Genomic DNA, 22,331 nt, shown 5'->3' on the forward strand with positions numbered 1-22,331 from the left:
ATAATAAAGAAAAACGCAAGAAAGAAGAGACAGACAAAAAAAAATTAGCAGAAGAAATTTTTGAAAAAGGGAAGATATTAGACATTTTCAGTCTACAAATATTTATTGAAATTGCAATTAACATGGAAAACATAACCAAAGTCATAAACTAAAGCACATCCATCAGCACGTCATCTCTGTGATTCAAGCATATATCTCTTTTCTATAAAAAAGAATACATAATTTTCTATATAAAAAAGAATATATAATTTTTAAAGACTCTTTCTTAAGCAAACTAAAGACAGAATTGTGGGTTTTCTTCATTTTGACCCAGTTCTCAGGTCAGTGAATCAGTAGTTAAGAGGCAAAAATATTTTCCTTCCCAGTGCCCAAGGGGATATATTAAAAAGAAAGTTATTTCTTGTAAAAGGAGGCTGCATTATCCCAGTGCTTTCACACTACTTCTGTAAGGGTTTATTTTGTTGGGGGCAAAAGAAAACAGTGTTCTCACTTCTCAGCAGGGAATCCCAGTGGGTTTATGGTCCCTTTCCCATCAAAGTAGTCAGTCTCTTCCCTTGAAAGTTTTTTGGTTGGGCAGATTCTCTCCTGTAAAACCAAGGGTGAGAATCTTACTCCTTCACACAACTTTTTTTTTTTAAAGTTAAACTCAAAATAACTCATCGAATAAATAAGGGCTGAATAAATCCTCAGTTTATTGAGTGATGTGAAAATTGCCCATTGTCATTTGTGTCATTTGAACATTTCATTTCCATAATATCTAAAATTTCATTTTCTTGTTCTGTCTGCTTATTCGATGATCTTCATGTAGAGAGTTAGGAGGCAGAATTAAAAGCATTGTTCTTGCTGCATCTAAAGGAAGCTGGCAGCATACTAGTCATTTTCTAGAAAGAAATGTTTCTCTGAACTTTTTATTTGAGTCTGAAAGGGACAATACAGTGAGATTAGTTTTTACTGGGAACCTGAGCATTTACCTCAAAAGCCAAAACAATTGGGTCACATTTTCTACAGCCTCTTATATAAGTAAAGTCAGATGAGTCCCAAGTTCTGAAAACCAAAGTGAATTTCTTCTAAGTCTCACTTCTTCAGGACAGTTGAGCCAATAGGCTATGTCAGAACGTCAACCTAGTCACGGGAAGATCAGCTTGGAATGGATGCTCAGAAGTGAGGCACTAGAAACTGATGAAACCACGGGTGGAAACTTGACTCCTCCCACCTAGCCCAGAGGAGGCTGGTGGGAGGGAGAGCATGTAAATGTGAGGGAGGTGACAGCGATAGCAGAGTTTTTGAGATGAGAGATCAAATGGCAGATAAAACTGTATTGGAATTATCCATTTTGGTAGCCTATGAAAGACATTAGATTGAGAATGAAAAAGTATGATGGATTTGAGGGACAGTGCAGAGAGAATAATGCCAAGACACGGTAATGAATTGAGGTATCTTACCCTGGTCATTTATGCTATTTCACTTTACTTACATTTCAAAGCCAATAAATGGTCTTTTAACCAAGATCATATGGTACAGAAAAGTATAGAGGATTTCTTTATTCCTTTTAAAATTTCTTATTTATAATCAACCATGTTTCCTTATGGATTTGAAGAATTTATTCCTAAAATGGCTATAAACATCAACCCAATCTCCAGTTTCTCTCACCTGACCAATCTGGGTGATACCTCTGCACGAGAAATTAGTCACCTACAAATGGTATCTTGTGGTATGGTTTATGTAGTGAGTCTTCATCTCAACATTTGCAGCTTGTTTCCCTTGCTTTGAGAAGGCTGTTATGAATGTCATGCAGCACTTCTTATAGATTTGTTTTCATTCCCAAAATTTCAGTTGAGTTACTAGAAGTTTTGTACACTCCCTTGGGGTATGTTGGTTAATTGCTAGAAAGCTATGGAACAATAATCAATTTGATATTAGCTGTGTTCAGGTGGATTGCTCCAAATACTACAGCATTGTTCTCGCTGAACCGCAGGATCTCAGATCCCAGCTCTTCTACTTACAGATTAATGTTGAGCAAGTTACTTAGCCTCACTGGGCTTCACTTTCTTGATAGAGATATCAATAATAATAGTACCTTTCTCAAAGAGTTGCTTGTGAGGATTAAATGAACCAATACACCTAAGATCCATAAATCCATTTAAGAGTCAGAACTCTCAAATGTTAGCTATTATTATTTATACTAGAGTTGTTACCATTGTCAGCGACTTAAGCACTCATCATTTTCTAACGGTGGTACTCAGTTCCATTTCTGTGTCAACACACCATGGGAGGTGTGGAAGCTCAGAGCATGTGTAAAATACTGCTTAAATCTAAAAGGACTAAGTGTGAAAGCAGAATGCACATGCTCAGAGGTTTTAAATCAGAAATAACCAAAAAGGGCTGTGGCCTAAGCCTGAGCATATAAAACTCATTCAGTCATGGCTTGAAAATCCCCAGTGAAAAGTGATAATATCCTTATTAGAGCATGTAGGCAAAGACCTGTGAGTATAGCAAGCTGTTAATTTTTATCCCCCTGCCACATTTCTAACAGGCTTCCCCCCCACCCCCATCATGTTTTCTGTTTTCTCTGGCTTTGTTTCCTGGACACTTCTGGAGTATTTCCTTTGCCAATTTCTGGATCATTTTCCAGTGTATTTATCTCAAATGGGACTTTTTTCTCCAGTTTTTTTTTTTTTTTTTTTTTCTAAACACACCCAATCGTGACTACAGTTGCACAGATTCAAGCTTATTTTCTCTGAGGCTTTATCAGAAATCAGCCCAGGATTGCATGACAGACTCACATTTAATTGAAAACGTTATATCTTTAAATTTCTCTAGAGAAGGACTGCAGTAGTTTCCTACAAAGTTAATGCTGACTTTCTGACTGGGGGATTTTTCTCCTTCATTCAACTAGCTTTAAAGACTGTACAAGTTGACAGCTTTCAAGTTGAAATGAAAGCCTTTTGCCCTTTGGTTTATCAACTGCACTGACATCTTGACAAAAATTTCTGTAATTCCTCCTCATGAAGTTTTAGTAATACATGTGCATCGAAGTCAGGACGTTTCTCACTGCATTGTGAGTCTACTGGAGCAAGAAGCTTGTGCTCTTTGATGGTTAGAGTTATCAGTACTGGAAGGCCAGCAAGTAACCAAAACAGGAGTCAGGTACTGAGTAAACTCCCTCTGTACCCTAAACCCATTCAAAGTGTGCTCCATCGTCCAATAGCATTAGCATCACTTGGTACTTAACTTAGAAATGCAGAATTTACCACCCCATGCTAGATCTTCTGAGTCAGAATCTCTACTAATGGGACCCAAAATCTGTGTTTTAACAAGCTCTCCCAGTGATTCTGATGCATGCTAAAATTTGAAAAAGCACTACTATAAACTTTTTCATTATTTCTATTTGAACTGGATATTTTTGGAGGGATTCATTATTACATCACTGCTTTCAAGAACTCCTTTCAATAAGCCGTGCCCACACCCTTAGAGTGTAATTTCAAGTGGTAGGTGAAAGGGCATTTCAAGCTTGTAAGATGTATGAAGGAATGGAGAGGAAAAAGGTAAGCTGTATGTCCTTTCTAGTTCCCTGTGTATCAGAATCACTCTCACACTTCAAAAGAGAGCTGGGAAAAATTACTGACCTAATCAAATATCAGTCTCATTTGATCCATTCACTTTTATAGACAAACAAAAGTAGTTTCTTTCCACAGTATTTCTCACTCTAGTTCTAAGCAGTTCAGGGAAGATAATGGAGTTGCAACCTCCATTCCCCAAAAGTGTATGCCCACATGAGGCGGAATGATATACACGCCGCTGAAACAGAGGCAGAGCAACCTATAGACACAGTGCTGGTGATCACCAGAACCTACACCAAAGTTTATTTCTGCTTTAAAACAAGATTTATCAGAAATAAACTTGGCAGCTTTGATTCGGTACAAAGTATTATGGAGTTAGTACTCTTTAGACCATTTCAAACTAATTTTTCACTATTTTTAGTTATTTATTAATATATTTGTATAGTGGAGGGTGTGGTTTTAACTGTTTTCCGTAAGTTTTCAAACACGCTTCTGATAGCCCCCAGTAACCAAAGAGAGACCATCCTAGCATACTCTTCATTTTGCTACAATATTGTTCATGCAAATTCGAGAAGTAAATTTATAGTTAGCCACCTCTTTTACTATAAGTCTGTAGAGCAGCCCCCAAATAATGCAAAAATTGGAGGAAGGGCAGACTGCTTGACAACGCTTAATAATTTGTTCAACTTTGGCAGAATCTATTAATTCATTCCTTGTTAATTTTCTCACAAATTGAATGGATTATTTAATGTTAATAACACAAACCCCATTAGTTTGATTCAGTTATTTGCTATGATCTAGGTGCCAGGCTTTAGGTACCTGAGAAAAGAATTTTTAATGGTATTAATGTTGATTACAGAAATCACCTTTTTTAGAAGTCATTGTGCATGGCTGCATTTATGTATTTCTGTATTCATCTCCCCTCCAGAAGATGACTTTCTCAATTGCAAGCACTGAACTTTGTCTTCGCAATTCTAGGACCTAGTCCAGGATTGAACACACAAAAAAATAAGCATAGTTTCTTCATGAAATTTAGCCACCATTTTGAAAAATCGAAGGATCTTAAATAATGTGTTTAACCAAACTCTAACAGAATGTCCTTTAAGAAATAGTTGGTTGTTATTTTGAATTCTCCCTTGCCAAATTTTTTAAAGCCAAACAAAACCAAAACATCTCACAATTTTTTCCTTAGTATGCTGCTGTATCTAGCCATATAGAACATAATTACAGTGAATAATGAGGATTGGCTGCATATAAAATGTGAAGTCAAAGCTGCTTTGGATGACACAGAGCCCCAGCTTTTCCCTGGGCCATCATCTTTGCCCTCTTTTTATCCCTTCCTCTACAAATGGCAGCCACCAAAGCTTCTGCTCTGGACCTCTTGATCCAGAAGGAATAGGGTTTTCAAGTAAGAGTAGTCTTTAAAATGAATCCAGAGTATCAACTGAATTTCTTATTTTACTTGTTTGTCATGTGCACATAGCAAGTATTTGCTTAGCAAATGCAAACTAATAATATTAACTAATGCCAATTAGGAAGGTAATCAGATAAAGTCAGTGCCTTTGTAAGCCAATATAAATTACTTTCAGATTACCGGATGTTTTGAATTATCTGCACTACTGTTCCACTTTGGTCAGAATCAGAGGTTGATTCTATCTCTGAAAATACACTCTCTGCCTTCTCATGGACACAGCTGGCTGCTTCTTAACGTTCAATGAGTTCTGAAAGGACTCAGTGCATCAGATTCCCAATAAGTGAATTATTATTGCTACGCATTGAATAGAAATGAGTGGTCCTGAAAAGGTTACTGCAATACTGAAAGTCACTTTCTGGCTAATTTGCTTTGTAAAAAAAAAAAAGGCCTGAAATCCAGTTAGATTCAAACTGTAAAGCAGAGCATTTGATAAAATAATAATGCAAATAATCATCCCTAATATGTAAAGTCTTGCTAAATTGTTCTTATTTTTGTTGTTGTTAGAGGGAGTCAAGCACAACTAAATACCTTAGGGTAGTGTTCCTCAACCAGGGACATTTTCCTCTCCAGGGGACATCTGGTAACGTCTGGAAATATATATATATTTTTTTTGTTTGTTTTTTTGCGGTACGCGGGCCACTCACTGCTGTGGCCTCTCCCGTTGCGGGGCACAGGCTCCAGAAGCGCAGGCTCAGCGGCCACGGCTCACGGGCCCAGCCGCTCCACGGCATGTGGGATCCTCCCGTACCGAGGCACGAACCCACATCCCCTGCTTCGGCAGGCGGACTCCCAACCACTGCGCCACCAGGGAAGCCGTGGAAATATTTTTGATTGTTATGACTGGGTAGGGGATGCTACTGGCGTCTAGGGGATAGAGGTCAGGAATATTGCTAAACACCCATCAACACACAGGACAGCCCCACGACAAAAAGTATCCAGTCCAAAACATCGATAGTGCCAAGATGACAAGCCCTACTCTAGAGGTGACTAGGAAACTATTTAGGGTGTTCTGTTACGTAGTTTAAGCAATAATTATTTCTGTACAGACAACAATATGTAGTTAAGCTTGATTGCTCCAGAAATGTGGATCCCACATCAGTACCGAGTACCAGGCGAGGTTTCCATCCTCCTCTCTATGTCCCAAACACATGGACCCCCATATAGAAACTAAGGCTCCCTTATGAAAGCAAAATCACATCAGTTGGGCTCAGCATAGCTCCTGGCTCATATATGAGAAATTAACCACCTGGTTCTCTCCTCTTTTACTGCTAAGTAAACATCACTAACAGATCAGTGAACTTCAGGAGAGCATTAACAATTTCTGTGTTATTCTCCTCACTGGCCATAGAAAAGGGGCCCTAAAAGTTATGTGACGAATCCTTGGATGCTATCAGAAATTATGGGTCTCAGACACACTACAGGAAAAATAAACCTGTCTAGTCTATATAAGTAACCAGGATGTAATGCGAAAAGAACATTTGGGAGACTAGGCTTCCATTGCCCTAGTTGGCTGTTTACATGTAATACTAAGAACCTATGAACTATCACTCTGATTTCCAATTCTAGAGGGTGACACGTTGATAGATGTTTGGGGAAACTGCCTTTCAGACTGAATGCAGATACTTTGGTTCATTCTCACGTTCACCCTCTGTTCTCGGCCAAATTGTTACAGATGTCTTCCACTGAGTATCTCCATTTCTTTCCAACAGCCGATCTGCAAGATTCTGCACTTTTTTCACCAGTACATGATGTCGTGCAACTATTTCTGGATGCTCTGTGAAGGGGTCTATCTTCACACTCTCATCGTGGTGTCTGTGTTCGCTGAGAGACAACGCATGTGGTGGTATTATGTCCTGGGCTGGGGTATGTATTTTCTGCAGCTGAGTTTTGAGCCACCTTTACCTCTGTCTGTATATTCACAGTCTTCTTCTAGTCTTGGTCAGAGAGCAGGCAGGGCCTGAGGTCCTTTGAGGAGAGACGGGACACAGGTGCTGGCAGGAGTTCAGTCTCCAGGAGAACTTGGTAGAAGCTTTTTAACAAGTTCACATGGACTGTGATAGCAGGAGTGAGTGCAGCGAAGGAGGGGTATGACTATGAGAATGTCTTCAGGAAACAAACCCAGCTAACAGATGGACTGAAAACATGTGCTGATTGAGAGATCTGATTAGACCCCCTTCAGTTTTATTGATCACCTGTTTGTAGAGCAAAGGAGAATTTCACATTTTGAATTCTGTACTCCCCTACCCTGGACCCACTTCCCTTCCTCAAGAGTGTTCCTTCCTGTCAATCCATCAGCAGGACTCCTCTAGTGAAGGTTCAGGAAGTGGAGTCCAGCTAAGCAACAGACATAAATAACATGGGCCTCCAAGTAGAACCTACCTGACCTCACAGTGCATGGCAATGGCTTTGAAAAGCTTATGGTGGGACTGTTTGAGGTGTGGCTACTACTTCTTTTTTTTTTCAAGGTTCATGGATGAAGTTTATTTTCCAATTGACAGTTTATGTTAGGTGAAACAGTCTCCATACCAGATGAGAAAGTCACTTATTCATGTGGTTGAAAGAGTGAATTAAGTTAATTGTAGTCTTTAAACGTTTAAAAACAGTCTGGGGGAAAAAAACCTATGTAGTGCTCAAACTGTACTTTTAAAAATACTATTTTATTTATACTCAAGTATGAAAAATGGGCTATACTACCATGTTTACATACATACCAATATTGGAAACAATTCAATAATGAAGCACATCTAAATTTTATAAAGAATACACAAACATTAAAAAACACCGATTGGTTATAGAAGGCAGAATAGAAGAGAAAACGATTAGCTATCTCTGAAAAGAATCAAATCAGTTAGTAATACTCACCTATACTGCAAAGTAATATATACAAAGGAAAGTTAGTGATTGTACTGATTTTATTACTTCTACTAAGCCATTTTAATCTTCCTCACACTCAATGCAAAGAAAATAATATGAAGAAACATATGTTCTCACCATTCACAATAAAAAGAGTCTGCTTCATTCTGCAGGCCTGGCGTATTGTACAATAGAGAGCGCTTCATGGCTCAAGTGGATCAAAGTATCATTTTGATTCTGAGCCACCGAATAGAATCTCATTCATATTTGGTGACTGGACTAACTCCACAGGAGCTGCGATAGATTGAACCATTTCTGTGGAATCCCCAGATCTCACAAATAAGAAAAGGCCCTACACAAGAAAAAATGACAATCTGTCCATAAATTCTATCCATAGGCTCTTTCTCTAGTGTAAGGTGGAAAAAGGGGCCCTTTCTTGAGAACATGGATACAAATGTTGCTGTAGTCTAAAGATTGCTGGATTGACACTGTGTCTGATATAATGAAGATAAGGTATACCTAGAAACCACTGCCAGATTAAGAAACTTCCACAACTTGTCTCAATTCTTCAAATAATGGAGCAAGTTCCTTTTCGAGGCTGACGATTAGTCCTGTATTAGCATTGCTGCTGGCTATGAAACTCACCACCAAAGGTAAACGATTGAATTGAACCAATCTGGTAGGTGTTATAGTAACAGGTGATACTTCTATTTTTTGAAAATCCAAGTTTGCTCCCTTGGTCTGTTGCAAGGGCAAAAGTAGACAAGAAACCAGGTCTCAAAGCATGCTCTGGAGCATTATCATTGGCCACTTTAATGAAAGGCACTCCACCTGTATCTGATACAATACCATGGAGCCCCTCAACACGTGGTAGTTTTTTATACAGGAATCGTTTGTACGTAATCCGCCATCATGAACCCCTTTCTCTGGCAGGATCAATCTCCACGCCTGGGTTTCTGGGCTGCCTGCTTCTCTGAGCTGTCACTTCAGAGGACAGCTTCTGAGACAGCTTCCTCTAAAAGCTGCTGTCACATGATTTGTGAGGTGTGGCTACTTCTGTACAAATTGACTAAGGGTGCTGAGGTCCTTGGGGACTCTCTAGAATTGTTCCCTTTCCCCGAGGGCTGCTAAAAGAACAGCTCCACTGGTGGAAGGGAAGCAGACAGATAGTAAGGCAGTGAGAGGGAAAAAGCTCGGGGACAAAAACACATGCAGTGAAACTTCCATAGTGGAGGAGGATCCCGAGGGCCATTCCACACTGTCTGTAGAGCCAAGCGCTGCCCTTACTCTCCACTGACAGGGTGACTATGACTCTTGGAGCAGAAGCTGTGAATTGCCTTCAGCTAAGCCTGACTTTTAATGCAGCATTTGGGGGAGCCCCTAAAAATATCCGTAAGAGAGGCAAAATTTCATGAGGAGGGAGGATAATCCGAAGACTTTCTGAAAACATCACACTTTGTAGTTAAACCCCTGCCCAATAATTATTGTTGCCAACTGTAAAGAAATGGTTCAGGGAAGCCATGTAAGCGGCCCAAAGTCTTCTCCACAATTTACTGCAGGGATGGCCCTATGCAATATTCGTTTACTGGTCAACCCTCCCTCATAGGAACACATGGATTTTAACCAAGTATCAATACATTACCCAAACCCAATGGGATAATCCTTTAATGGTGGGTCAGTAGGGCAGATATTTGGGTTGCCTCAAAGTTGAACTGATGATGCTACAGCTCTTTGGTTGTAAGTAACAGATAATAAGATACTCTAATTTAGTCAGAAAGAGAAATTCTCACACTCTATAGAGTATCTCATGGAAGTCAAGAGCCAGAATGCAGCAGGGCTACTAAAAGGGCTGTTCCCTGGCAACAGCCCAGCATCCTGGATTTTTTAACCATCCAGTAAGGTTAGAAGTCAAGCTTGTGACTATCCTGCCCATCCCACCTCAGGTGCTAGGTCCTCCTGTTTCTCCCTGTCCTCAAAACAGGCCAGCATACAATCAAACTTGTTTTTTGTTGTTTTTTCTTTTAGTCCCAGCCTTTCCTTCCCCTGCCCTTCTCAGCTTCATACATACCCTCCCAGTGATCTCTAGTCTTCTGAAACTGGTCATGCCAGGAATCAACTAGCTACAATTTAATTCACCCCAATAGCAATTCTGATTATCACAATAATAATGATTGGTACTGGTCAGATGCCTTCAAACTGAAAACCTGAAAATAACATCCCCCCCCGCCCCCACCCCACCCCCCCACAGACACCATTCCTGTCTGATCTAGTTTACTTATTTCCTTTGAAGTAAAATGTATGGCATACTTCTTGTCCCAATTTTGACTACTTAAAAACATCTGTCTGCCACACTCAGAAAATTTCTCATGGAAGGAAAAGGCTGCAAATTTATTCTTGCTTGTAACATTCAGCAGAGATGAGAGCACCCTGGAAGGAGCAATTTATACTGCTCTTTCCATACTGATGCTTGTGAATTCGTTATAAAACTTTTAGCATCATCGTAGTCAGCTCTTTGAAGACATCTGCTTAACACACATGTTCATGTGTGTTACAATTCAAAGGAAAAAAGAACAAGCTGTTGTATCAAAAAGAAGGTAATGAAAATAAGTAAAATATTTATGGGATATCTTAATCAGAGAATACTTAAAACTTTATCAGAATGATTCAAGTAGAATCCTAAGGAACGTCACATTCAGTAAGGTAAGCACAGAATCGTCCATTTAAAAGAACGAGAAGGATTTAAATTCCCATAGATGTTTAGAAAGATAGTCAACAAGTATAGTTCTAAAATGTAATTATTATTTTTTTTAACATGCCTGGGCTAAATCTATCTTTCTCCACTCCTGCACACACTAAAAGTCCACCAAACTCTTTACCATTCAAAAATCACAGTACCCAATCTGACTTCTGAGAACAAAATTGTAAGACAGCTATGATGACTTCTTTTAAAGCAATAGCCTTCTCTTAGAACTTCAGGCAAGCATTATCTTTGGATGGGAGGAAAACAAGTAAAATTACAACCAAAATAAATTCTCAACAAAAATAGTTTCACAGAAACTTTAAAGAATTTAATAGAGCAGAGAAGAAGAAATTTCTAGTGGATATTTTTATTGTCCTTTTGAAATTATTTTCACACCAAAACAGTACGATGGCTCCTAAAATTTAGGTCCAATGCCATGAAATAAGGTGTAACCTATGTTTTGAAAAGAGTTTGAAAGTGGGACAGCAGAAAATTTGACCCAAGAAAGTTGCGTCCAAAGACCTAACTTTGTTTGCAGGTGACGTACATCTCATCCATTCATTTCAGCTGTAATATTACCCACTCCCTCTCAAAGAATTATAAGAGACAGTATGAACATCACCCTCTGGGTGAAAAGTATCTGGTGGTGAACTTCCCCCCAACAGAAAATGAAAAAAGGCTTCTTTCAGTAGTTATTTCCTTACACGTCTGCACTGGATGGCTTACTGGTCAATTTCTCTCAGATCGAAGCAACTTCGAACACTGAAGTTTAGTTCTCAGAAAAATCATTTATTTTACAACCCTCTTCAGATTGATTCTTCGCCTTGCTGTTTCTCCCATTGTTATAAATCAAAGAAGGAACTCCCCCATCCATGGGCTTTTATAATGAACAAGTAGAATTTATCCAGCACTCCTGAAGAAGAATCCTGGGGAGAGAGGATTATTCTTACTCTGACCATCTTTAGTGGGCGGGAAAGGTTCTTATGACGCTTGAAGCCTGGAAGAAGAGGAAAAGGAAAGAAAAAATAAACTGTAAAAAGTGACATCATGGCTAGAGGCAGGTGAAGAGCCCTAGGAATTAACAGATATGGGTCTATACTCTTCTCTGTATTAAGTAAGAATCACATTTTCCTTTCTACAAAATGACAAGGTGGAAGTGAAGTCTCCATATTGCCTCTCTTGCTAATTCTAAAATGTGTATTTCAAAGTAAAGTCAGAGAGTGAATTTCTGATTCTAAACCTGAGTGGGATGTTAGAACTGCTGTGAATAAAACACAATCATGTTTTGTGTTAAATAGACTCAAAATTCTTCGAAGTCAAACATTTGATGGTCCTATTTTGAATTATATGCTTCATGGGTTAAGAAGCTGAGATGGTTCTTTGGTGAAAACTCAATGTTCTGAGTCTCTTTTTGCATATAATTCACAGAAAATAAAAGTGTGGAGGTCTGATTCACTTCTGAGACACATTTCTTAACTGATAATAGTTTTAAAAACTGTCTACAAATGTGTCAGCCAAATCAAAAAGTTTTCTATTGTGCATGGGTATATTTGAGAAAAAGAATTTTTTTTTAACAAAAGTTACGACTTTACTCTAGATTACTTTTATAGAATAAAGGTTGACTTTTAAAAGATTCAGACTGACAGGACGCATCGCCAGCAGCTATCTCCATCGTTCCATTTATAAACTCAAATCTGTTTTTGACTCATACTTCAAGTTTACTCAGGGAAGTAGATTCTGAGCTGCTTTAATAAAAGGTCCTGGAGCCAGAACTTACAGAGGGTAGGGTATGTACTAGCTACTCTGAAGTGTTCTTGTTGAAAGAAAATAGGATCAATGCACATGATATAAACAGAAAAACAAAAAGCCCGGAAGAAATACTGAGAGCACAAAGAAGTCTTTGGAGCAATCAGACTATGGCTTTCATATGCCATCTCAGGTCCCTTCCCTTCAGGACAACCCACCTCCCCTGTGTAAGAGAGCCCAGTTCACACACAATGAAAAGCATTCTGGTCTCAATTAATAGTCATCATCATCATCATAGACATAACAATGGTATTATGGTCATAGTGAGAGTAATAATGTACCTACCACACTGGATAATTTGTGAAAGGCTTTTAATTATCTGGATGCTGTTAACCAAACTCTCTGACAGCACATGATGTTCTAACTAAGAGCATTTTTACCTGGTTTGGCCAAAGATAATCTGCACAAAAACATCAGGGCAATATGTTGACAAGACATTAAATTTGCCACTATTCTTGAAAGTAAACTACAATTTCTATAAAACTGTAGTTATAGCTTTTGTACTTTTTCACATTTTAGGGCTCCCGCTGGTGCCAACCACTGCCCATGCTATCGCAAGGGCACTGTTATTCAATGACAAGTAAGTATTGTGGTTCTTAGTTAACATATTTGAAAATAAAATGCAATTGTATTGACGTATTCCCTCCTCTTTTTTTTTAGCTGCTGGCTGAGTGTGGACACCAACCTGCTTTACATCATCCATGGTCCTGTCATGGGGGCATTAGTGGTGAGAATTGCTTTTTAAATCCATTATTAACAGTTAATTCAATGATAATCTATAACAAGAACAATTTGAGTCTTTTTAAAAATGATTTTTATTTACTACAGTTGGGTGGAGGGGCATAAGCTCATTTCTATACAAGCCATAGCAACAATATAGGTGTTCTTTTTTTTTTCAACAATTCTATAAATTCTCCTAGTTAAAGACCAAAGGCCAGGATGTTGCTGATAAGAAAGCGAAAGACCACAAAGTCCCCCTGCAGCATTTTTCCCTGGGCTTTGCCAAACTAAACCATCTTCCATTTCACCTTTGGTCCATGAGCCATCATCATAACTACTACTGAACATGCACTTAAAGCATTTCAGGCCCTTCACATACCTTGCCATGCTGTCACTAATAGCAGACCTTCCAAGTGGATACATTGAGACATGTTACTCATTAGGAAAACTAGACCCAAAGACTCAAGTAAACTCACTTAAGATCACATGACTAGTAAGAAGTTGGGCCAGGAGAAAATATGACTGTCTGAATCTATATGCAAGCTCTTTATTTCCACCCATGGTTTACTGTACGTTGGCCATCATCAGAACCATCAAATTTAAAATTTAGACATTATTTTCCCCATTAACCTCAAAGATAGTGTTTTCTTTAGGCAAGAGTAAGAAAAATAAAAACAGTCGGAGTCATAGACCATATTCTGCTCCTGCACTGAAGAAGCATCCATTAGTAACTGATCAAATTGGGTTATCACCCGGGCTGTCTCCTAACTTTCCTGGCCTTTCCAATGCAAATTCAATTTCTTTTGCCATTTTTCAGAGTAGTGGTGTACTTACTAGTTCAACTGCGCTCACAAGGACCTACTAACGTGGGTCTTGAATATTGACACAACACCCCATAAGAATTCAATTTTTATTAAAGGTCTCTTTCCTTTCTTGAATTTTTGGGGTAATAACATTTATTTCTATTCCAGGTAGAAGAATTATTCTAATTATTTTTAAATAAATGATCAATTAAATTTTAAAAACAACCTTGGTTTTAAAACTAATCTTCACAGCCAAAAGTAATTTGTGATCCACTAGAATGGCTGATATTAAAAAGTGACCATACCAAGTGCTGGCAAGGGTGAAGAGCAACTGGAATTCTCATACAATGCTGGAGGGAATGTAACATGAAGCCACCTCTTTGGAAAACAGCGTGGCAGTTTCTCAAAGTTAAACATACACTTACCATATGAACAGGCCATTCCACTCCTAGACACTTATTCAAGTGAAATGAAAACATGCCCACACAAAGACTTGTATACAAGTATTCACAGCATGCTTATTCATAACAGTCAAATTTTGGAAACCATTCCAATTTCCATAAACAGGAGAATGAATAAACAAATTATGTATATGTATTATTTATATAATGCAGTACTACCCAGCAGTAAAAATGAATGAAATGCCAATACACACAACACAAATGAATCCCACAGATAGTATGTTAAACCAAAGAAACCAGACACAAAAGAATACACACCATATATTACTCCATTTCTGTGATGACAGGAATCAGCAGTTGCTGGAGGTGGGGTCCGGGAGTTGTTGACTGCAAAGGGGCGAGAGGGGACTTTCTGGGGTGGTGGAAATGCTCTTCTCTTGCTTGGAGTGGTTGTTACACAGGTACATACATTTGTCTAAACTTCCCAAATGTAAACTTAAAATCTCCATTTTATTGAACGTACATTATACCTCAATGAAGTGATTTCTTTTGAAAAGTGTTATTAGAAAAAAAGAAGTCTGGGTTAGCTTTCTCCACTGCATAAGCTTTACAGATAAATTTTTCAGCCCTCATTTTACTTCTAGTTAAGTAGTCCTGCCTAAGGGAAAAATCTTCATAATGAAAAGATAAGAAAGAGAAATCTAAAAGTGTCATTTATGACTTCCTTTGTAAAAATTATAAAAACCTAAATAAAGAATAAAACACCTTCCTTAGAGTTGAACCTAATATACTTACATATACAGGAAATTATTTTCTCATATAGGGAAAAAGGGGGGGAAATGTTAATTCACATCTGAAAAGAGTATTTGGCTCTACTGATGCTCCGTGTTCTCGTAACATGGAGCCGATTATATTACCTCTCAGGCAGTCACTTGTGTCCCGTGTAGGTGCTATCTGCCCCCCACACTGGATAAACGAGAACTGAGGGAAGTGGGTGTCCTTCAGGGGTGCTGACCCGGACAATTTGCTCAGAACGATCATATCTTTGCAGATCAACTTCTTCTTTTTGCTCAACATCGTCCGGGTGCTTGTGAAGAAAATGAAGGAATCCCAGGAGGAGGAATCGCACATGTACCTGAAGGCGGTGAGGGCCACTCTGATCCTGGTGCCCCTGCTGGGGGTCCAGTTCGTCGTCCTTCCCTGGAGACCTTCCCACCCAGTGCTTGGAAGGATCTATGACTACGTGATGCACTCTCTGATTCACTTCCAGGTAGGGGAAGCACTTATTCAACCACTCACTCAGCTAGTTGGTGCAGGGCCCACAGTGTTCTGGGGCTCCTCTGAGATGAGAATGACCCTTTAGAACACGTGTTACCCCGAAGGTAACACGTTACCTTCTCTGTCTCTCTCACTGTCTGCTTTCCCACGTTTTGAATCTTAAAATTGGGTAAGGAGACAGGAAACAGGAGGTATGAGCTTTGAGAATACATCTTTAGAGAACAAATATATTTGTCCAGAGACTGACCCACTGCAGAGCTACTCCCACAGTGCTTTTTTTCATTCATTCATTCACTCATTCATTCACTTATTTATTTATGGCTGCGTTGGGTCTTCATTGCTGCACGCAGGCTTTCTCTACTTGCGGTGAGCGGAGGCTACTCTTCATTGAGATATGCACGCTTCTCATTGCGGTGGCTTCTCTTGTTGCAGAGCATGGGCTCTAGGCGCATGGGATTCAGTAGTTGTGGTACTCAGGCTCAGTAGTTGTGGCTCATGGGCTCTAGAGCGCAGGCTCAGCAGTTGTGGCACAAGGGCTCAGTTGCTCTACGGCATGTGGGATCTTCCAGGACCAGGGCTCGAACCCGTGTCCCCCTGCATTGGCAGGCAGATTCTTAACCACTGCGCCACCAGGGAAGTCCCTCCCACAGTGCTTTTGACCTTTCCTTCCCCTCCCCAGCATCCGAGGGCCACATTTGGTTTTGCTTTATTGAGGGGACTGTTGAAGACCAATGTAACCAATGCCAATTGGCTTTCCAACCTGGATTATTATCAGTATAGTCGCTAATGCCATGAAAACACAGGGCAGAGAAGCAGATGTTTCTATCAGTGTGAAATGCCAACGCTGGACCCCGAGCTGGCATCTATATCCCTCTTAAACTGGAAGCCAGTTTCCAGTCACTTCACTTCATTGCCTTGGCTCTGATTAGAGAGGTCAGAACCTTAGAATACCTATATTTTAGCCATCCCTACAATGTCAGGCAGGCCACAGAGAATGGGTATGGCTGACACTCTCACGTTGTCCAATCAGAAATCATCATAATTATAGCTACCGTTCACTAATATGTAGCACTTCATGTGTGAGGTTAAGTATTCTCATGCCTATTAAGGATAAGGAAATGGGCTTTTCTGGTTAGTGGCAAAGTCAGGAGATATAACTCTAAAGCTGACCTAAAATCTCGTAACTTACAGCCTCCAAGCCAACAGCCAAAACTGTGAAGGAAACCAGGTTTTGTGAGCACTTTGTTGCTTCTGCTTTCCCATTACTCCCAGGACCCTCAGCTGGTCCCACCCACGCATATACTCTGTCTCCCATACAGTAATTTTCAGACCCTCTTTTCATAAATACACATTGAATTGTTTTTCCAGGAGCTGTAATGAATTTGCACAGAGCATCCACGCCTCCTGCTCTGTCACCCTCGGTCTGTCAGAGGGATGTCAGGAATCCATCTGTGACAGTTCAGTGACTACATAGGGAAATGTATCCAGGTCTCTTCTCATGTGGGAGAGAATGGAGCAGCCTCTTGGGGGTCGTCCCAGGTGGTCCCATGTCTGCCACACAGGGGTGGAGAGTGGCTACCTTGTTTCCGTTCACTTTGCTTCAGATCCAAAGCCTCATTGAAGGCACAGTGTGAGGTACTTTGAAAGCAAGGGTGGGACATGGCGTGTCCTAAGGCAGAAGTGGGTCTGCTACAGGCTCTTAGGCCAGAGTTCTGCTGTCTCAATTATTCATGTCCAATTAGTTTTATTTTCTACTGCTGAGGCTTAATGTGAAGAAAGAGGTCAAGATTAATAGGGCTTAAAATTAAGTTTAGGAATTATTTTAATAATCTGATCTATTATTTTGGCCATTTCTATAGGCAGTTAAAGCCTGGACACAAGGAATCTTCTGAGTAGTGACCCGAACCTCAGAAGTTACTTAGTCCACGTCCTTATTGGAGAGATGGACTTGACTGTGGGAACAGTAATGCACTAGTTCACCATGAGGACACAGGGCAGAGTCAGGCCGACAGCCATGCACTGACTGTGACACTTGTGCTTGCAAAAGTTTTCTCTACTAAACGCTACAAGATCTCAGTGTTTTAGGTACAAAGATTCTTTTCACATCCCCTGTAACCAGCATATTCTGCTATAAATCTCCACGTTAAAGGCGGTAATATATTAACCAGATTGACGAGAGTAGTCTTTTTAGCCAAGCAATAGAATCCTAACGAGAAAAAGGCATTTCTAATGGAATATTCTTGTAGTGAAGCACTGAACATGAGTGGTAGTAACTTTCATCGAGCCCTGACTTGCTATTGCCGTAGTGAAATGTTCCACTCCAGGTCGTCTGTTTATATGGATTACTGACAACACAATGCACACAAAAATAATTTCAACTCTCTTTTTCCTCCTCTTTTTAGGGATTCTTTGTTGCCGTCATTTACTGCTTCTGCAACCACGAGGTAAGCGTGTGTTACGTGTAATACCGTCACTCGTGTATATAAAGCCAGCACTTTACAGTCTCCAAAGGGCCTCTGTGCACTTTTCATTTGCTCTCACTTCTACAGGTGACCTTACAGGGTTTCATGACTAGCTGGATCATATTTTTTTCCACTACTGCAAGTTGAATCTTACCTGTGCTTTTGTGTGGTACAACTGAAGATATTATCCAGACAGGTAGCTAAATTCTCATTTCCTTGGATGGTACCTTAAGCAGGTCGGCACCCTGAGCAGCAACAGTGAAAGCTATTCTGGATTCCTGTAGAATCGAAGTCACATCCCCATTCCCTTTGGAAGACCCAGCTCCTCACTAGGGCAGAACCAATATCCAGCCAGTTTGTCCTGGTTCACTGCCCTCTTTTCCAGTTGCTTGATGCCAGTGTCATACCACTTATTCAACACTTTGAAAATCACCCTGGAGTTAAGACTCAAAAGGGAATAAGTAATTTGTTATCTAAATATTTAGATCAGTAAAATCTAGAGATCCACATGGCCAGTGTTTTAAGGGTTTTTTTAGCCAGAGTTCCCTTTCTTCCAATGATATCTTGCCTGGGAGCCCAATTTGTAAAACAAAAGTGGAGCTGCTTAAATTTGTACCAAAGAACTTCCAGGGCTTCAAAGAACATGATTTGTGAAAGCTCCCTCATTTTTCAGGTGAGAAATCTAAACTCCGGAAAGATCACGTGACTTGCCCAATGTCACAATCATAGTTTATAACCAGGACTAGAACCCAGATTTCCTGATTTCCAATTAAACGGACTAAATCTTCCATTGCACGGCATTATGTCTATGACTCCTTCCTGAAGTTTTGTTAGTACGCTTTCTTGAGTTATACATAACTTTAAATGTAAAAGTATTTGTGATAATTTTAAATTAATTCCTATAAAGAATAATTTTATACCAAGGCAAATCACATTTTGTTAAAAGATCAATGGGGCTTCCCTGGTGGCGCAGTGGTTGAGAGTTCGCCTGCCGATGCAGGGGACACGGGTTCGTGCCCCGGTCCGGGAAGATCCCACATGCCGCGGAGCGGCTGGGCCTGTGAGCCATGGCCGCTGAGCCTGTGCGTCCGGAGCCTGTGCTCCGTAACAGGAGAGGCCACAACAGTGAGAGGCCCGCGTACCGCAAAAAAAAAAGATAAATGTATTATTTTCCATTTAGTAATAAGAATGATTTTCTAACCATTATTAATTGATAGCTAATGGATTTTCTAGTCTTTATTTCTTCAGTTAAATAATATTCAGAATATAAATAATATATTTTGCAACTCTAAAACCTCTTGCTCCTCTCCAACCCCAAAACTGCAAGATGGTTGCCCCTGCTCTCACTTTTAACTGATTCATTTTATTGCTTCATTCATTCATTCATCCATCCATCCATCAACTCTTTCCTTAATCAAACAAAAATATACTGTGCATTCAGTATTGCTAGGGACTATACTGAAAGTCTGGGATAGAAATGAAAAGACATCCTTTTGTTACCAGCTGTTAAAGTGTCTTTTTTTTTTTTTTTTTTTTGCGGTACGCAGGCCTCTCACTGTTGTGGCCTCTCCCGTTGCGGAGCACAGGCTCCCGACGCGCAGGCTCAGCGGCCATGGCTCACGGGCCCAGCCGCCCTGCGGCATGTGGGATCTTCCGGGACTGGGGCACGAACCCGTGTCCCCTGCATCGGCAGGCGGACTCTCAACCACTGCACCGCCAGGGAGGCCCTAAAGTGTCTTTTAAGAACAGTAAAAACTAATAAATAAATAGGGCTTAGGTCACCCCATCTTTATATCAATTTCTGTGAATGAATATCCCTGCCTTTTGAGTTGGCTCAGGTGGCATACAAAATAAATGTTTTCATCTAAAATAATATCGATACAGGGCTAATATAAAAATCAGGTTCAGGATGGGCGTACCTTGAAAACACGAAAGGCTTGCATGCATTTGTAAAAATACTTCAATACTGATTGTGTCTTATCCATGATGCCGTCTTTGAAGTGGCAGGCGTAGAAAGCAAGCCCAGAGGTGCTCCTAACAATTGAAAGTCTCTAATTCAAGTATGTTACCTCTGCTTTTGGAAGAAACCATCCCCATTTTAGTTAGTATCATGTTACTGGGGGAATGTACCAGTGTGACATTTCTAATAACACTAACTGTGTACTGTGCCAAATGTCGTATCAGCTCAGCCCCATGGATTGCAGGCATCTGGGCCTCCTGTGAGCTTACTGTCTTACAACACTGAACATGGGCAGGGCACTTACACATGCGGAAGGTGATTTCCAGCCGCATGGTTGTGATCAGGCTTTGCCTGGCTGAATGTTACATTTTAGCAGAGATCTAGGGAGCTAATATGTCAGTTCTACAATGAAGATACAGGTTTTAATTTTTGTTTATTATCCATATGTTATCAGTGACTCCTACTATGGAAATGGATCAGATAGTCAATGGGTAGGTTAAAAGCAGGAAAGGAATTTTGAGGATTACAGTACAAGGAATCAGGAGATGAGCATGAGAGCCATTTCCCACAACTTTTCCAAGAGTGTGGACATTGACCACCCAGTCATTTCAGTAAATTGTTAATTAAGTATCTAAGAGACCACAAAAAGATGATTACACCTATGGAGAGGGCCAGTTTTTCTAAGCAGTAGCTCATTTAAAAATTGAGAGTACTAACAACACAGTGCAGGTTTTCCCTTTTTCATTTTTCTTGCCCATGTACTGTGGATAAAATAGTTTGTGGGTCAAAGCAGCAAGGTCTAGAAGGATCTCAATTTAATAGTCACAAATTGAAATGTGTGAAACCTAAAATTTTGTTTATTTGCTGTAACTTAGCTTGCTTTGAAGAGCTCATTCCACCAGCCTCTAATAGTTTACAACAGTCTCTTTCTAGAAAATATTTAGTTCAAAAGCCTTTGAACAAATGGGCAGCTGGTTTCCAAGTATTATGCTGGCACCCCCTGTTGAAGTTCATGGTGGCTCCCCTCACTTCTGAGGACCCTAGAGATCCTTTCACTCCGCAGGCCCCAGCCCTATCCTGAGACACCAGTCCTCCCTTCCAGGCCACCTGAGGAGCCTGGAAACTCAGGCCCCTTTCTTCACCTTTGTGAAGGGCCTGTGAACCTGTCTTTAGTATGTGCCATAGTCACTGCCACTCCACTGCTCAAGCACCATGTTGGACTGGGTACCAGGCCAAGAGTGGGACTTCTTTACAAGGCTATCAATTTTCAGGACTGTGCTCTCAGAAGCAAAGAGAAAGACCTGCTATACAGGAATGTTTCTGTTATTCCTTGCTTCTCTCCATTTTTTCAAGTATCCCCTCCATGAAGTGGAAATGCAAAGTCATTTGTGTCTCTTTATAACTCTCTCTCCTCTTCCTCTGGTGGGGGGGGGACTGGAAGGGCTCTGTACTCACCACTTCCCCTTCCTGTCTATAAGGGACTCTCCCTATGTCATATCCTGCATGTTCGCTATACTATTGCTTTTATTTCTTTAACATCTTTATTGGAGTATAATGGCTTTACAAAGGTGTGTTAGTTTCTGCTTTAAAACAAAGTGAATCAGCTACACATATATATATATATATCCCCATATCTCCTCCCTCTTGCGTCTCCCTCCCACCCTCCCTATCCCACCCTCCCTATCCCACCCCTTTAGGCGGTCACAAAGCACTGAGCTGACCTCCCTGTGCTATGCAGCTGCTTCCCACTAGCTATCGATTTTACATTTGGGACTGTACATATGTCCATGCCACTCTCTTACTTCGTCCCAACTTACCCTTCCCCCTCCCTGTGTCCTCAAGTCCATTCTCTAGTAGGTCTGCGTCTTTATTCCTGTCCTGCCCCTAGGTTCTTCAGAACCTTTTTTTTTTTTTTTAGATTCCATATACATGCATTAGCATATGGTATTTGTCTTTCTCCTGACTTACTTCACTCTGTATGACAGACTCTAGGTCCATCCACCTCACTACAAATAACTCAATTTCGTTTCTTTTTATGGCTGAGTAATATTCCATTGTATATATGTGCCACATCTTCTTTATCCATTCATCCGATGATGGACACTGAGGTTGTTTCCATCTCCTGGCTATTGTACATAGAGCTGCAATGAACATTGTGGTACATGACTCTTTTTGAATTATGGTTTTCTCTGGGTAAATGCCCAGTAGTGGGATTGCTGGGTCATATGGGAGTTCTATTTGTAGTTTTTTAAGGAACTTCCATACTGTTCTCCA

The 22,331-nt window shown here is 40.3% G+C and overlaps 1 protein-coding gene and 1 pseudogene across 2 annotated transcripts in view; one reads left to right on the forward strand and one right to left on the reverse strand.

Annotated features, from left to right (window-relative positions):
• CALCR (calcitonin receptor) overlaps positions 1–22,331 on the forward strand; it is a 150,155-nt gene that overhangs the window by 122,759 nt on the left and 5,065 nt on the right. For both annotated transcript variants that reach the window (XM_065883454.1, XM_065883453.1), the window contains exons 9-13: positions 6,744–6,897; positions 12,953–13,013; positions 13,094–13,160; positions 15,409–15,627; positions 18,038–18,079. In XM_065883454.1, the coding sequence (XP_065739526.1) occupies positions 6,744–6,897; positions 12,953–13,013; positions 13,094–13,160; positions 15,409–15,627; positions 18,038–18,079 (543 nt within the window). The remainder of the gene's footprint in view (positions 1–6,743; positions 6,898–12,952; positions 13,014–13,093; positions 13,161–15,408; positions 15,628–18,037; positions 18,080–22,331) is intronic.
• LOC136128484 (ragulator complex protein LAMTOR3 pseudogene) lies at positions 8,425–8,797 on the reverse strand (annotated as a pseudogene).

Source organism: Phocoena phocoena, chromosome 9 (assembly GCF_963924675.1).
Source record: "Phocoena phocoena chromosome 9, mPhoPho1.1, whole genome shotgun sequence".
In the NCBI taxonomy this organism is placed as follows: Eukaryota; Metazoa; Chordata; class Mammalia; order Artiodactyla; family Phocoenidae; genus Phocoena; species Phocoena phocoena.